The 18162-nt window shown below is 41.2% G+C and overlaps 1 protein-coding gene across 9 annotated transcripts in view; it reads right to left on the bottom strand.

Moving 5' to 3' along the window:
• Window positions 1–274: 274 nt before the first annotated feature.
• LOC122408915 (glutamate receptor ionotropic, kainate 2) overlaps window positions 275–18162 on the bottom strand; it is a 128423-nt gene continuing 110535 nt past the window's right edge. For 4 of the 9 annotated variants that reach the window (XM_043416020.1, XM_043416022.1, XM_043416024.1 and 1 more), the window contains 6 exons: window positions 17890–18115; window positions 17407–17571; window positions 7514–7614; window positions 5119–5329; window positions 1297–1606; window positions 275–410 (listed from right to left, as the gene is read on the bottom strand). In XM_043416020.1, coding sequence (XP_043271955.1) covers window positions 404–410; window positions 1297–1606; window positions 5119–5329; window positions 7514–7614; window positions 17407–17571; window positions 17890–18115 — 1020 coding nt within the window. In that variant the 3' untranslated portion in view covers window positions 275–403. Of the gene's footprint in view, window positions 411–1296; window positions 1607–5116; window positions 5330–7513; window positions 7615–17406; window positions 17572–17889; window positions 18116–18162 lie in introns of those variants that run through there. The other 5 variants (XM_043416025.1, XM_043416026.1, XM_043416027.1 and 2 more) reach the window with 5 other exon arrangements.

Here is an 18162-nt window from a genome sequence, read left to right as displayed (position 1 = left end):
GGCTGAGAAATTCTTGGTATTTTTTCGTGATGAATTCATCGAAGAAATTTTCCGAATGCCTCGAGTACGCTTTAACGGAAATCTGAATTTTTGTCCTTTTACGCGCGTGCCTCAAAAGTTCTGGGATACGAGAATACCATCGACACCGGCATCACTTCGCGCCGGGGATCACGTGTGCTATAAACACGTTTCCTTCTGATCGACATTTACGATCACGGTCGCCTGGTTCGGGAGTTCCTTTTGGACTGTAACACCCGTAGGAATCTCCTCAAGTATTGGTCAAAGGGTCGTCGTTCTCGATACCGCCGCCGAGGGCGGAGGTGGCGGTGGAGGTGGCGAAATAACTACGTCAGGTTCACCCGCAAGATCGCAGTCGAACCTCCATAAAATACTCTCAGGGTGGTCACCTCCTGATAAAGAGAATCATCATTCGTGCGAAAGAACAAAAAAACCTTTTGCCCTACTTTTTGGAAGGAATTCTGCACTCGATTTCTTGCGCTTTCAATACGCTGGATCAATGATTTTATGAGGCATTTTTGCCTCGTGAAACAGAGGATTTAAAAGAAATTAGACGAATTCAGTAAACTCGTAAAAATTAGATTAAAATAAATGTTATTGAAATTGTTGTTTGTGCATTAAAATTCGTACAACAAAATTCGACAAGAAAATAAAGGTTTATTGAAAAACTGTACACGACATTCATTAGCACATATGTTCATGTAACTTGCACAATTTTGTCGATCAAAAAATTTCCCAAAATGGCGAAACTCCAGCTGTGTTTCAGTAGCACCTTTTTTCGAGCATCAGTTGCAGTGGAAATAATAACTAAAAAACTGTTAATCCGATCCATAGGAAATTTATATCACTTATTTATTATAATAACAGCTTGGGCCTGGACGAAGGATTTGTAAAAATGTTGATTTAAAAAAAGAGCAGTCTTAACAAAAAATTCATTTTTTGAGGTGCTAAATTTTCGATTTTTTAGTTACAATTTTTATTCCCAACAAAATACGGAATCCTTCGTCCAGACCTTGGCTGTCGTTATAATAAATAAGTCGTATAAATTTCATATGGATCGGATTAATAGTTTTTTAGTAGTCCTGTCCACCCCAAAGGTATTTTTCAAAAAAGACGATTCTGAGATAATCGCGTTTAAAGATAATCTCGAAGAATATCCAATAAACAAAATTTTCGAATTTTCCGCCCATCACAAGTGTGATTGACACAAACAAACCCAAAGAAATTCGTCCCAAAATTGTATTGGCTAGTAAAATAAGGAAGAATTCCAAGACTGACCTTGACCCAGAGTAATGCCCGAAGAACCCCGTCTCGTCCTCGGGGGTGGTTGTTGATGTTTGTGCGTGTGACTGTGACTGTGGGAATGGGAGTGGCAGTGTGTGTGACGTGTGTGCGTGGGAGTAACCCGACACGCCGATGGTGGTGGCGGTGGCGGCGCTTGCTGCAATTGCTGTTGCGGCTGCTGTTGTTGCTGACGATGGTGCTGAGCAGGAGGCCTGTGCTAGGTGTTCCCTCCACGGCACGGAGCCACTTGATCGAAGCTCAATGATTTCTTCATCTCCATCATCGGCAATGCACCAGCCTCCTGCTAATGTAATCATTCGAGCCAAACCCCCGTGTTAACCACATCGAAATTATTATACTTCTCAGCATTTATTCAATTTCTCCACGTTTATTTCAATTTTATTTGATTTCAATGAGAATCAATAAATATTCGTATTAATCTCGTATCAAAAGAAAAAAATGGGTTAACGTATCGGATGGTTGAACATTCGACAAATGCTCTTTACATAAATACGTACTAATGTGAAATTTCAATATTGTTAATGAAATGTTCACATTTACGAGATCCTTTACGAAGATGCAATTAGCAATACTATTATTTCATTATGTTTGTACGTTAGTTTGGCCAGCTTTCAAACGTATAAATAAATCAGAAATAATCCTGGCAAATCTCGTACAATTTTATGAAAAATGTGATTTCAAATATGCTAGCGTGGGTTGAATAAAGATTTTTGCATTTTTATTCCACTTACTAAAGCTCTTGATTTTGAAATGGTCGTGTGTTTGTGGCATTTTTTGACTAAAGTTAAAAAGAAAGTCTTAGTTAAGGTATTACTGGATGGATAGCTCGACCAAAAATTATATTTGATTGGAATTTCCGTACTTCGTGATGCGATAAAAATTTGAAAAAATTCAACAACATTTGGAAAGCTATGAATAACTATTATCAATAATAATATTGCCCAAAAGTTATTAATAAATTGTTTAAATAAATAATTTTTTAACCATTTTACAGTAAACCCTTGTTTTTTTTTACGAATCGAATGTGCGCATTTTTCTGAATACTCATGATTTTTTTCAAAATTTTCGTGGATTTTTGAAATTCACTTTTAAAAATTTTTTAAGGGCTCTACGTGTACATTTTTGATTCAATAACCTTGAGACTTTTCAAAACTGATGGTAAATATGTCTTCTAAAACATATCCAAAATTCAAATTTATTAAAGTTTTTTTCAAAATTTTTTCAAGAAATTTCAAAAATCCACGATAATTCTGAAAAAATTCATGAGCATTCGGAAAAATACACACATTTGATTCGTAAAAAAAAAACAATAGATCACCGCAAAATTATTGAATAATTAATTGTTTAAACAATTTGTTATTAACTTTTGGGTAATATTATTATTGATAATTGTTATTCATAGCTTGTCAAATGTTGTTGAATTTTTTCAGATTTTTATTGCATCACGAAGTACGGAAATTCCAATCAGATATAATTTTTGGTCGAGCTATCCATCCAGTTATGCCTTGCATCCTTGTTTACATGTTTTAATATTATTCTCGTGTAGAGCATGAAGCGTAGAGACGCGATAAATTCATAGTCACTATGGTTGTTGTCGTCGCAACGAGTCAAATATTTACAGAATATTGTTCATGAATTCTGACGTCATTTTAGAGCGAATGGCCAATGGATTCTTTAAACAGAAAATTCCGAAAAAATGATTTTTCTCTGAATATAAAACGAAATGATTTACGGTGAATTCTTTCAGTGCAAATACTGCATGGATAAAAGTATTTTTTATGATTAAAAAATAGTCTCGTTACAAGCAGTGACTGGTGCGTTCTCCAACCAGCGGTACAATCGTATGCTAAAAAAGTTTCATACGCCTCAGGGGGAAATATGATTGGCCACGAGACCTTGGTCGAGCTCGGACCTTTACAATGCATTTTCAGCTCGAGTTCGTTAGATTGGATATGAATCTAGTGACTTACAATGCTCGTGCTACGTTCAATTTTACTGTGAATTTTAATCTTTTTCATCCCAGAACAGAACATGAATCGTTGCTTCGATGTTGCAATGGACGTTTTACATCGATGTTATTATGAACGAATTTTAATATCAGTGAGATGATAAAATATTCTCCCTTTTGATTTTCCCTCGAACAGCTGTCAGATATCTTTTTCATTCCCAGATAATGCGTTTCAGAATTATATTCAATGAAAATGGATCATCAGACAATTTCAATGGCCAGAATTTTTTAACCTTACCTACACCAGTTGCAATTCATTAAATCACAATATCATGTTTGATGACTCATTGTTAACTCGTTGAATGAAAAAATACAAAAAGCTTCGTTAAGCATTCATGTATATAGAAACTTTTAATTGAAATCACAGCATTTCACGAAGTATAAAAAAAAGAAAAATAAAAAAATAAAAAAAATAACGGCTTGATTAATGAAAGGGACGTTGAGATATTTTACAAACAAATAATATTTGTGCATCGCATATTCGTAAGTGGGAATTCTGATTGGAAATAATCTACTGAACTATCAGGCTTCGTGTGTGTTTGTGTTTAATTAATCGGAAATATCGATGCACCAAAAACGTCAGGACGCTTGGAAGTGTATTTCAAATCGAATTGTCCTACTTGCTCATGAATATACAAACCGTCCTAGATTTTCAGACTAAACAAATATTTGTGAAATCATTAAAAATAGTGGGTTTGCAATTAACGCGTTCAACGCGTCGTCGCTCCCTGTGGAGCGACGTCGCGTTGAATATATTTCGTCTCGTCTCGATATTTTCGAGACCGCAAGTGTTGCTTTGGGACCGGCAACACGTTGAACTTGTTTTAAAATTAACGAGATGGAAAGGACCGTTTAATTTATGCAAAACATCTTTTGCGTAAAAATACAAAAAAATGTTTGTATTTTTTGTATATTTTTTTAAATTTTGTACTATTTTGTTTTTGTATTTCGTATTTTTAGATTTTTTGAAAAAAAAAAAACGTTTCACGTTTATTCGACGCAAAAGTGTTGTTCGGTTTTTCAATTTTCTAAATACAATTGTTACGTGAATGAAAAATATAAAAAAAGCCATTCAAGCTGTGCATACTTTATAAAAAAAATACGCAATTGTTCTTGCCGTACAGGTAATCTTTGTGAGATTATTCGAACGAGTTAAACTCATTATTGGTCGTGCAAACAATGTCGTTCACGCAGTACGCAGCTTGTAATAAAGCACCAACATTCGTAACGTGTATGTACATAGCGAAACGTAAATACGTACGTGTTTACGCGCGTAAATCGGTATTGTGCTAACCGGTAATTACGAAAGCGCACTCGCTATCAATAACTAATAAATTATCGAGCCACTTGGAGATCGAACTCTCGCACAGCGGCAATTTCTCTCTCCTCGTATTCGCGCTAACCATTGTCGATATAAGTTATGGGGAATCTACTCATGCGTTGAGAGGCAACAAATCCTGTCGCGTTTCTCCATTTCCAACGGTTTACTAAATACATGCAGAGAGCACATTCGGATACAAAACAGCGCATAAATCGTTATCGAGCTTCGCTTGACACGTGCGAGGGGATTTATGTACCGTGAGAAGAGTTCGACTCCGGGGTCTATCGACGAGCCTTCCAAGACAATTTTTTTTGTTTTTCTTATAACGAAAGTCTGAACCCCTCGAAAATACTTCGAGAATATTTGAACCAGAAAATAGCGGAGTTGAAAAAACACTCGGTGGATCTTCCGGAAGCGTTTATCGTCGACAGATCCACGGGCTCGTCATGCAGGACAGGACTTACACCATTTAGCCGAGGTATCTCGATGCTCGGTATGTACGTTGTTTCTTCGTTAAGGCTGCCGCTGCAGTAGCGACTTCTCCGTAATGACGAGTGAGGACTGCAACGACTGCAGTGTGTCACCGCGGACCGCGATCGGGCTTTGGCCGAGGGCTTTTGACGCGAACCACAACGCACCGCGAAACGCAATTCCGAGGCCATCTCGGCGCACAGTGACTGTTGCGTGTCGGTATTCGGCCAGTCAGACGTTGGTGTTTCATTTATTAAGTATCATTGAAAATTCAATCGGCAAATTCGCTCGTTGAGTATATGAGATTTTTCGAAATTTCGCGTCGAACGGATTCGGAGCAAACGGCCACCGAGGCGATCCGTAATTTGTGTTTTCCCGCCCACGATTCATCGCGTTCCAATGAATTATTCGTATTTCGACAGGATTTAAATTTCTCAAGACAGGATGAAACGGAGGAAGCGAAGTGAGGAAAAAGCAGCAGAAGGACGAGGAAGGAGTCCGCAGGAGAAACGGGCAATTCCGCAGAGCCAACGATTATGTGGTCGTCGAATGGTCGAACGCGCGCAGGTAGGTTGACAGGAAATGGAGGAAAGAGCGGCCCGGACGGGGGGGCAAGTGCAGAGAGGGATGCCACCGAGGATTCGATTGGGGATGTTTGAATGGGCGAAAGTTGCGTGACCATGGCGATAGTTATCGTCGTGGGAATAGTTGTGTGGACGAAAAGCGAATACCGGAATGTTGCACAGAGAGAGAGAGAGAGAGCGGTTCGTGCGCCGTGGCAAAGCCGCACGGCAAAGGTCGTTCGGAAGTTTGCTCGGCGATTCGAGGATGGAAGGGGGATTTAACAGTTTCGTCGAGTGAAGACGATAATTAGGAAAATCCGGAGTGGTTATCGAAAGACCGAGAGTTTCGAGGTTTATAAATACACGACGGCCGGGCCCCCCGTCGCGGTCGAGATTGATAGAGAACGAACGTGACAGAGAGCGACGGAGACGACGGCCGGACGAGAAGTGCGACCAGCGGGCGGAGCAGCACAGCCAATACAAACGTATAAAAATATTTAAATAAGACACAATAGTAAAACAACATTTAGAAAATTTCATTATTTATGTACGAAATATGAAAAGCGGATAAACGAACAATCGCATATTTTTTGGTATCATGCAATTGCGAGAATATACGAAAATACAACGGAAATGCTTATTCGTTAACAATCCGTTCATTCAATAACTGCAACATCCTCTAATTAAGAGTTTCATTTATTTTAATAGAGTAGGAGGATTTTCTTGTACTTATTAGCGCTCGTAATTGTTCCACGTTTCGCATATATAGCTTTAGTGAAAATGTACATTTCTCGAGATTATATCATCCCCCTTTTCAGGGCTCACTCCGTGTGGCAGCCACATTTTTTTGGGTTTTCTCGCGCTTCTTTTGTGGCGAGGAATAAAAACATAGACTTTTGAAATTTTCAGAGTTTATTGATTGGTATTTCAATTCTATCTCGGGTAGTTTCGGTGTAAAATTACTCCACAGGAATCCACGTGTTTTTTTCGTAGTATCCACGATTCCGGGGGGTTGGTTTATCTAAGATCGAAAAACTAAAGAGTGCTTTGATTTTTGAAGCAGTGGCTATCGCCTGAACTAAAATCATCCAGGAATATTAAAAATTGAAGGATTTTTGGGCTTTGAGACTTTTTTTAAAATTGAAATTTTGTGTTTCGAAGCGCGAAAATCCTTCAATTTTTCATTTTTCTGTATCATTTCAATTCAGGCGATAGCCACTGCATCACAAATCGAAACGCTTTTTCGTTTTTTTAACGCAGATTAACCAATCCTCCGGAATCGTAGAGACCATGGAGAAATATATGGGTTCCTGTGGAGTCGTTTTACACCGAATCTACTGGAGATATGAGAGTCAAAAAATTCTATCATAGAGTTGAAATACCAATAAATAAACCCCTCGAATTTCAAAGGTCTATGTTTTTAATCCCCACCGCAAAAAAATCGCGACAAAACCCCATAACACCTGGCTGCCTCGCGAGGTGACCCCCTTAAACCCCGACTATCGCGTTGCTTATTTGTTTTTTATATTACGAAAAAAGCAAAGCGTTACGCAGAACAAGTACTTTCGTCAGTTGTATACTTCCAAAGAACTCATTAAGACTCTTATCGTGCAAAAGAAATGACGCGATTTAAAAACTCCTCTCTTTCGAGTTTTCACCACTCTGAAAATAATTGTCCGAAAAATCCGTAGGACTTTTTGATTTAGTATGCCGAGTATGCATGATACTTGCGCGCTTTTTCTCGTATTCGTGTCCTCGTATATGCGTGTCCATGAGCCTGCGTGTGTGTACGTGTGTTCAACGATAAAGATAAGAAATTATTCTCACCCTGCTGGACTGGGCGTTCTTCTTGGAGTTCCAGCAAAACTCGAGTATGGCGACGACAATTGCGAGGGCGAGTCCGCACAGCAGAACGACGAAGACTCCTCCTGGAGGAAGAGACCGAAAAAAATTAGGAGAAATAAGAGCGAGCATGGGGCTGCGGGAAGACGGAAGTGGCTCATTAGTTTTACGCCGGGGGTGTTTCTTCTTTTAATTTCTTTCGGAATCGCCCTGCTACCAAAGTACATTTTACCAGTATAAACGTACTTTTGTGGGTTCCTTTTAAAGTGAGATCTCCACAAAGATCTATAAGTCGAAAAAAAAAAAGAAATTTCGGGCATTATCATTCGACAATTACGTGAGTCGAGCTATTCGTTTTTCCAAATATTTTATCAAACAGCAGAAAATATATTCAGGCTTTCACTTCTCAATTCTTTTTCGCTAAGTCTCAAACGAGAATGATGAAAAAACGATATATTTTCTCAATTACGTCGTAAGGAGGGTTCGCTTTTTCAACTCTGCGTGTGCGATTGACTCGACTTTTGAAACAGTGAAATTTCATCCCCGCGAAACAAACGCACAGTTGATGCAAGATTGACACAACCGATTTTCCGCCCCGTTAAGTTCTCTGAGCCGTGTACTCCGCCGTATTATGTTTGCTGCTGGATGTAAAAGAAGAAGAGCCGGGGCCAGAAAATCGCGAGCGCAATATCTAACGACCGTGAGTAAAGCAGAAGACCATGTTTTACTAGACTGAGATGCCATAAATATGTCTCTCTATATATGTGCTGTGAAAAAGCCCAAAGGCGCTCAAAGTTTTTCCATGAAATCCTTCGAGACTGCGTTGCGCTGGAAATCTTTTGCGAGATCGTTGGTTACGTTCCACTCGCCTGTGTATATGTGCCTCTCTCCGCCCGAGCCGGGGCAAGCTTTCGTTCAAGTTTTCCAATTAAACTGCGATGTATGAGACTCGACGTCGTGGAAGAGCTTGTAATCGAAGAGATTAGCGAGTGATAAACGGAAACTGAAACGGTCGCAAGTACGCAAATTATTCGTGCTCGATTACATTAAATTCAAAGTACTTTTCTTATCGCTGTACATTAAATGTGATGCGCCAACCGTTTCCATATTTTTCTATGAGATCTCAAGTTTCTCACCGAAAATGAATAATTCCGAGAAAATGGGAGATCCGCCTTGGAATTTTATCCAAATTGCGAATAGTCCAGTCGCCCATGATCCTCGCTGGGCGATTAAGTTTTACAGCTCTTCAGAATGATTAACGTCTGTAATCATTCGGATCAGACGCGAAAATTGCCGTGACTCTACCACGTTTCTAGATATCCACCACCATAAAATCAGTCCCGACTCATTATTTAAGGGGATTTCCTTCAGTAGAAATTCGCGTTAATCGTCCCGAGCGTTCGCCGATTTCGTACGACCATTCTTAGTGCGTTTAATGTCCAGGTCTTCGGGTTAATAAATCTCGTGCAATGATCAATCGCGATTCACAAAAGCTACGAGAATTTTAGCCAATTCGTTTTTCGCTAAACGCGAGTGACGTTAGTCCTGAAAACTGCATTTCAAGAAATCAAATTTTCCCTCCTTCTCTTGTTTATTCACAGTTGCAACGTTAATTAAAAATACATTCACGCTCCTCGCGGGAAGTGCGTGTAGAAATTTTCCAGAAAATATAAAACGGCGAATAATTTGATGAAAAAATTCATCTACTGCGACTACCATTGTTCCCGAGGAAGGATTCGCTGCGTTATTGTTTATAAATGGATTTTCTCTGCTGTTGCCGTAACTACTCGCGGGTCAAGATATGAATAAAAAAAAATGTTTATCTCAACTCATTACTCCGAGAAGCATTACCGCGAGATGTAACATTTTTAATCGTGCAAAAACATGCTTTGTGATTTTTGGTTCGAATAAGCAGTTTTTTAAATTCATTGCTCATTTTCTCTCATTTTTTTGAGCAGCTAACATTTACAACGGAGATACAAGAATGTTGAACGGCGAATAAAAATGTTATGAAATGAAATGAGAAAAATAGTTGATCAAAAGAAAAAAATTGTAAAAAAAGACGCTCAGTTCGATACTGCAGTTCATAGAAAACCTTAATTTTCTGAAGCGATGTAAATTTGATTTTTTTACGGTTATTTTGCATTTAAGCGTATAATATTTACGTATGACGACGCAGAGGAGATCTGGGGTAGAGAAAAATTGAAGTCTTTATACGTTTTGTTGGGAGGAAGGAGGATCGCTATTGACTGCGGAGTTCAGGTCACGAGACTATCTCCCACACTGGTCTTTGAAATATCCTCGAGAGTCTCGAGTCACGGACAACGAGATGCATACAAGTTGCATTCAAAGAGCATCGGCTTCCCACAGTGATATGCTGGAAAAGACAATCTCGAGTTGAGCTGCGTGTTCTCCTGTGGCCTTAACTAAGATGAGATTAATTTTTTTTCGTGGCTCTCTGAGGAAGCCTCAGAAAAAAAGTACGTGGGATAAGCGTTAATTCAATTTCCGGAAACTTGGCGTTCCAAAGTTTATGGGTTCTGTTCAATTTGTGAATGAATAATATCTGAAAATATAATTCTCGATGGAAACGAATTTTTACACAGGACACAAAAAGGCAGCCTCGAGAAAGCCAGGAATTCGCTGCGATGAAAACTTTTTCAATCAAGTGTCCATGCTGCAGTTTTCGTTTGCAAACATGTCTGTTGACAAAGTTTTGTTTGTTAAATAAATTCTGTCACACGTAGAAACTCTGAAACATATTCTGCAGTATCATTGGCTGTATTATATCCATCCACTGTCGTAGAGCGAGATTCACATGCAAGTTTTCTTGCTCCTCTCCTTGATCTGGCTCGTTTTTTTCTCTTTCCTCTAGTACCTTCATTTCCCCTACCAGGCAGCAAGGGAATGTGTTCTCGGCGTTGTCCCACTGGACGAAATATCCTACCTCGGATAGAAGAAAGCAAAAAATGAAGAAGAGAGCCCACTATGTATTCATGGGAGCGGTCGGTGCTCTCTCTACTTTATCAAAACTTGGTCATCTCTCAGTCAGAGAACTGTGCCATCTTCAACCCTTTTTCTCTCTTTCTCCCTGCCTGCCTGCCTCGTCATTCTTTCTTGCGGTCCTTTCGAAATCCAGCACGGACCGTTCTCGTGGTTACAGGCTTGGAGCTGCGGAGGAGAACAACAGCGGTGGCTCCTCCTTGCTCGCTTTGATAGACAGAAACTCTCGAATACTCTTCATCTCGTTCGTGCCTTGAATGTTCATGAAATCAAATTTATCCCCTGGCCTGAGCTCCTCATATTTAATGTCCGGTTTATCCAGTTATGTTTTATTCGAAAAACCTTTTTTTTGCACACATAACAAAATAAAATAATGGGCCAGCTGGCCATTGGGTTGGGGCGAGTCGAAAAAATCAAGTTTCTCAATTGGATCGAGGAGGCCATCGAAATTCGATTTTTTTGCTCAATCATTAGAACTCTCCAATTACACTGTTTTGGAGGGAGCGTTGAAAAATATTGTGTCATGCGAACATTCACCGTAGAAAGCATCGTTATTTTCAACGAATCTCCATCAAGTTCCCCCAACACGGAGCAGAATACATCAATTTTACAAGGTCCGATACGTTTTGGATAACTTGACATTTAGCATGATCTTTTATGTAAGAACTTGGGGACGTTGGTTTCCCCTATAATGAAAAAAAAACACGAATAAACCAACGTCATGGTCAGGCTTTTAATGCGGAGGTTTCTCATTGCGAATGCGATTTCGAGCATCCCGTGGCCTGCGCCCATAAGCATACACATAATGCATGGAGTCAGAGCGATAGGGAGGGATTCGTAAAATCGAAATTAATGGGAGAGAATGATGGGCATGAAAGTAACTTCGTCGTGAGAACGTATTTCAAGGCTCTTTAAGTATCTCGATAAGTCAATGAGAGGGAGAGAGAAAAAAAGCGATTTTTTTGTTATTAACGTTCTGGTCTAGACGTCGAGGGACTAAGAACGGTATCGCGTATATTTATATATAAAAAAATGTGTGTATGTCTATATAAAATTGCGTGCTCGAAGAGCTTCCAGTTGATCGAGAGCTCGAGGGTCTATCGATAAAGGCGCAGGCTTATTGCCGGAAGAAACGAAGAGCCAGAGATTCCGAGAGCTCTCTCCCTTTATAGACTTTCAGAATTTTTCCTCTCGTTCTTCCGTTCTCTTCACTATTCTCACAGAAGGCATTGTGGTTGAACTCTGATATCCTTCGGTATATACCCTGGGAGATGAGAAGCGATAAGTGAGAACAGACCGTCTTCATCATTTTATTTTTAGCTCAGCGCAGTGCGATGGGAAAATGAAATTCTATGATCGTCGCAATTCGATATTTTTCACGTAAACCTTCCTGGATCGTTGTCGATCCGATTGAAACACCATTGCGGAGATGAATTCGTTTAATTTCTTTTCGAATTCTTTACTTTCTCGACTCCAATGGCCGAATTAAGGTAGTTCATGAACGAAACGATTTTCTTAAGAAAGTCTTGAAATTTGCACAGTATTTAAATGGACAGTGGACTGACAGGCATATCAAATTTAAAAGTGTTCGTCTAATTCGTTATTTAGATAAACGTGCTTAAATGTTAAGGAAAATACACAGGGTTACAGGGACTATGCGTTAAAAGTCGTTCGTCTTTCCATATAACGAATGAACGCTTCTTACGAAGTTTATGAAAAAGTACACAATAACAATAAAAATGATGGTCTGCGAAAAAATTCGAGGCGATTGTCTTATTAGTAAGTTAAAAATTAAACGAAACTGGTAATGAGCACTCGTAACCTCACATTTGCTTATTCCAGCATTTTGTTTCTTCTTGGCTTGGCCCACTCCTGTCACAGCCTTCTGTCTTTTCATTAATACTTTTTTTTCGATCCACTTCCCGTTGCATTTTTCCTTTGCGCTCTCCAATGCGATTTTTGACCTAAAAAACTATAGTATTTTCGTCAGGGACGAATGAAATTTCGGGTTCAGTCAGTGATGGATCCTCGTTTAATCAATGGCTTGTAATTTCATTCCCCAAAAGATAAGTTGAAAAAATCTATTTACATATTCGAATTAATAACTCTGACATTAATTTAGAGTGATAGTATCTTGAATAAGGAAAAAAATCGATCTAATTTACACACCCATAAAATACGTTCGGGCATGTTGTTGATGTCACAAATTTTCACATTTTTTACGTTTGTCCGAACCACCACGAAAATGGTAACTGATTCGGTCGACCATCCCCATATTTGCGCTCAATAAATTGGAATCGTTTCCGCGGTTTCTTCAACATCATCGCCGTGGACCGCATACGTCGACAAAATATCTACTCGAGCAGTATTTTGGGGGAAAATTAAATAGAGAGGTAGAGCCATCAGTGTGCGCGGTGGGTCACAGATAGTTAATTCTCTAGAGGATTTACGAGCGGATGATGAAGTGAACGTGTACGGCGGAAAGCCGAGAGCTCTCGCCACTTATCGGCAATGTCGGCGCGAGGCTGTGCGGAAAGGCAACGCGGGGATGAAGAATCCTTCGCCACACACTCGCTCCTTCGTCGCTATATCTTTATCTCACACATGGAAATCACACGGCGAGCGAGCGAGGCGAGGATGAGGGGAACGGAGGTGAGGCTGGAACGTGCGAGCGAGAGAAAGGCGAGCGCCAACGAAGAAGAGCCCCGACGACACATGCGGATTTGCATAATCCTACAGGACTCAGTGATTTAGGTGACGTTCGTAGACAGCCAGGAAGCCCAAGTTTCGGATCGCTGGGACACCCGTTAGAGGAAAACATAGATACAGAAAGTTTAACCTGCGAGGAAGAAAGAGAGCGAAATAAAGAGAGGGAGGCCGGAAGACGCCTCGGTATCGTTTGCATCCGGTTCCATTTCACTTTCCGTAACTTTCAGAAATGCGATACGACCCTCAACTTTCCTCTCTCTACTGCTTCAATGAAAATACCAAACTCGCACGAAGCCGGTGGAACGTCGTTCTACGATGAACAACATGCTCGATACAGAAATTTCTAAAATCCATTCGTTCCCTACACGGGATTGTTACATGAAATTTAATTGAGGATCGGGAATATCGTGTTGCACACAATTTGGTTATCTCGTGGATGAGCTCGAGCCTCCGGACCTCACGGATAAATCCGTTGCACCGAAATTACTGAACACCTTCCCCAGGGCATGTAATATATGTCAAAAGTGTCTGAAATCATCGCTATTGTGCCGAATTTTCCATCAGGCTGGCAGGAAGCGGGTGAGCTAGGTGGAGGGAAGCATACAGTGAAAATTTTCTGTATGATTTGCAGCCTGATGATGATGCCTTAATTGATTGACGTCTGTGATGAGGCGTTAATTAATTCGATGATCCCGTATCACGAATGAGGCACTAAAAAAGATCGGTTGCCGGATGATCAGTAAAAAATCGCCCAAGTTTTTTCGCGCCAATCACCGGGGTTTATCAGTGCAAGAAAAAAGTGAGAAATTCACTCGTAAATGTGGGGCACATTAATAAAACAGCGAGAGCACACACTCGCAGTGGAAAACGACGAGAGTTTTTCCACTTCGGTAACGCGTTCAGTCTATAATAACATAATTTAAACTCGAAATGTCTGATGAAAAGTTGCGATCGCCACTTCTGAAGTAACGAGCTTCGTGCCATGTGGCTGCTGCTAACTTCGAGCCTCTTCCGTTCTCCCTGCTCCGATACGAAGAAATCGCATTCTCTCTCTCCTCATCTATTTTTCCTTAAAGCTCGTCTCCTTCTCGCGTGCGATTCCTCCGACGCGTTCACCCTTAAAACTCGAAAACTCCGAAACAGTCAGGCACGAAGAACGTGCATCTCACCTCCAGTTTGTCCACTGTTTTCTTCCACGCCTTCCCCTCGCTCACGCTCTTTCTATTTCTCTGTCACGGATCATTTGATTTCTCTTTCACGCTTTTTCCTCTCGAAATACCGTTTTCCTTTCTTTCTGGCACACAGTTCACTTGTCCCTCGTCGATTCCACTCGACAACCAGTTTCTCCTTTCCCTGTACACCGAGGCATGTCACACGACGCTGCAAATAATACTGGTGCATGAATGTCTGTGCACGTATATATGTGTGACGTTGGATATAGACCGGAGGAAACTGTGATTAACGAGACAAACTTGGGCAATCTCTTGAAACTCTGCGTCCGCGAAAAGACGAGTGCGTCATTCGCTTTCTTACGTGTATATATATAAATGGTTGTACACATAGTTATACTGGCTCGTCGATTCACTGTGAAATTGAAAATTTTCTTCAGTCCTCGAGACCGAGCTGCAAAGAGGCAGGAGCAGTGAGAAGACAGCCGGTGAGAAAGAGAGAGAGAAATTGTTTCCTCATATTCGCTGGCTCGCACATGGCAAACGTTGGTGCATTTGTGCAGCGTGAATCTCCATCAGCTGAAATTTTGGTCAAGGGAATACCGCGCTTCGTTCATCGGGCTCTAATGAGCCTCGGCTCGTCCGGCGTCCTTCTCGAACGAGTCTAATTAACGGATTATAACGTCACGATTGTGAGGCTAATGGAAAATATGGGCGGAGCGCAGCAGTGCGTTTGACTCTGAATGAAAAAGCGTCGGGCCATTCGGAGCTGCTCACTCACGAATCTCGTTGAATCTATAGCAAGAAAAATGCTTCTGTCTCCGAGGCTCCTCGGGGCGAGAGAGCCTCCGTGAAGATTGAGGTCTGCTTTACTTTTCATTTTTTCCCCTCTTTTTCCCAAGTTCTGTGACGAGACTCTCTCGTCTCGTAAGATTCTCCCAAGTTTCATAAGTTCTTTAATCGTTTTTATGTAAATAGTAGCTGCGAGAAACATTTCTTAAGTTAAAAAACTCGAAGTGGAAGAAAAAATGTATAGAGCTACGGTATAATTTTGAAGAGGGAGCCACACTCCATCGCGAGAATGTATGATTAAACGAACGGTGAGATAAGCCGCTGCTCTACATTCCTCCTGCGTTTTGTGGCTCTCCTCCAACCACCTTCGTTGTGTATATGTGCACACTATTTGTCGCGAAAAGTCTAAATTCGTGTGGAGATATGTAGATAAATTACACTCCCACATGTACGTGTATATATTGCCGTTGAAAGAGCTTTCGGCGACTCGGATGTCAGGAAAGACGTTCCGTCGAGTACATTTACCAGTGCGCGGTAAAGTGGCCACTCGTGTTAAAGTTACACAGTGGAAAAGGTAAGAAGAAGAATGAGGAGGGAGCTAAAGAAGTCGCTAGGAAAAGTGTCGCTGGTGCGGCGCGGCGGCGGTGCCGCCGCGAAGAAGAAGAGCGTGGGGGAGGATAAAATATATAGAGTGCGAGGACGAGGCTGCTGTGTGTTAAGGGGCGGTGCGGAGGGAGAGAGAGATTTAGTAGCAAAACGAGGTGAAACAGTGGCGGAAAGCTCTATGCGGTTTCGACACACGCCCGGGCGTTCACATATGCATTAGAGAAAAGAAGAAGAAGAAGAAGAAGAAACATAAGGAAGCGAGGGTTAAGGTAGCGCGTGTCGTAGTCCAATAGCAAAAACTTGTTGCGACTTTCGGGAGTGGGGACAAAAGGATTTTGGGACAAAAAATAAGGGGAATGCGGGGAACGATTTCGGCGAGGATTCACGCACTCGCGCGGGGTTCTGAACGCTCGTAGGAGAATCTCACTTTTAGTGAACTGGATTCCGGTAACGCTGTTTGTGCAATTAGAAAAAAAAAACAAACTGATACCGAGCTCTATATCGTCTCTGTTAATTCTGTTGATTCACCGAGCCATTTTTTTTAAGGAAAAAACATTTCATCCCGTTTTCGTGCTTCCTCAAAGGCGACGTCGGTTTTTTTCGACTCGCAACTTTCTCGTCCGCGTGTAAGAGCATACTAAGATTACTAGACGGTCAATTACACTCGTGTATATCTATAGGAACGCGTGAGGGCCTATATTTTCTTCTCATTAGACTTTCTTCTGGCAAAGCGACTCATTAATTCCACAGGAAATGCTAACTCAAGTCTGTAAATTTACATGGAACTCGTGCATAGCGATTAAAACACTCGTGTCAACCCTTTTACTCGTCTCATGTGCTTGGCTTATCGAATTTTTTAAATTTAATGTAAAATTATTTCGTAACAGCCCGTCACTTTGAAAAGCTCGCTTTTCTTCCAGGATTCAGATTTTTGTAGGTTTTGTGTCCAGAAGTTTTGAGCATTCCAAAAATTTCAGTTGCAGTAAAAAAAAAATTGTTTTCCTAAGGATCCGCCATAAAAATCGTACTGACAAGCCCTGATGTTTGATATCTTTTCTCGAAGTTACGTTGGAATTAAATCGAGGATTATCCGGGTCTTTTGAAATCACAAAATCCAGTCGAGGAAATGAGAAATTCATGATGCACTCAGGATTTCTGGCTTCCCGCTCTCTTCGGGCAATTTGTACGACGGCACGGAATGTCCTCCCTCCAGGTCACGGGTTAATTGCATAATTTTCGACCCCGATCTCCGATGACCTGACGTATGCTCGAATGGGATAAAATAAATGACGAACGTGAACGTCCTGCGGGCACGGGTCTGGAAGAATATTTCGGATTTCTCCAGATCCGATGGAATTTCAACGCGCAGTTATACGTCAGCATGTGAAAACTTGCGGGGAATGGGAAAATATATAATTTGAACGAAAAAAATGAATTTCGAGGTATCGCCGGGGGAGTTGTGATGGAACGCGGTCGTCGCGTTTCCAGCAGTTCGTATTACTGGAACGTCCGAGTTTTAAGGGGAGAAGAGGAGAGAACAGGGAAATATATGTGGGCCAGGGTAAGATTTTTTCTTTGATTTTTAGTGTCCAAACTCACCTATGTTCTCGACTCCAAGAGCATTCGCTTTGCTCTCCTTGCTCTTCTCGTCCCTGTTACACACGTCCCCGGTGTTCTTCCACCACTTGTCGTACAATATTTGGATGACGCCTTTTTCCTGGAGTTCTAGGATGGCCAGTGATATTTTGTCGCGCCACGGGGATCCTGAAAGGAAAAAACGAAGTAAAAAGCGCGATCACGTATGCGCGTCTCGAGCGGTGTGCAACGCAGCTTTTTGTTTCGTCAAAAATACTTCGGCGAAACTCGCTCCTCTGTAATTCGCCATTTCGAGCTCCAGTGGCAACTGGAAATGAGGATTCTCGAGCGGTGTGCAAAGAATAAAAAACGATAAGTTTCCTCGCCGGACAAACAAAGACACGAGTTCCGGATAACGAGCAGCTTTTCTCGCTGGAAAATGCGAATTGGAACTTTCCGCGTTTTGGCGGTTCGGGAACGTTCGCGCTGCCTGACTTTTCGCCTCACCTTTTGGCGTTGCTATTCCATATCCTTTGCTATCCAATAAACCACCGATTTGCGTAAGATTACAATCGCGTTGAACCGCGTAATCCAACATCGTCGACTCCATCAGAAATGCGTAGTCACCCTCGAGCACCCGCTTCACACCTTCCTCGTACGTCGACACGAATACCGTCGATCTTTTTGCCTCCATGAATCTCCACATTTTTTGATAGATCCCTATCTTCGAATCCTGCAAAATTTCAGTCACATTTTACAACAGCATTTGCTTTTTTACAC

The sequence above is a fragment of the Venturia canescens genome, chromosome 4 (genome assembly GCF_019457755.1).
Source record: "Venturia canescens isolate UGA chromosome 4, ASM1945775v1, whole genome shotgun sequence".
Taxonomy (NCBI): Eukaryota; Metazoa; Arthropoda; class Insecta; order Hymenoptera; family Ichneumonidae; genus Venturia; species Venturia canescens.
This window is presented reverse-complemented; position numbering and strand designations above follow the sequence as displayed.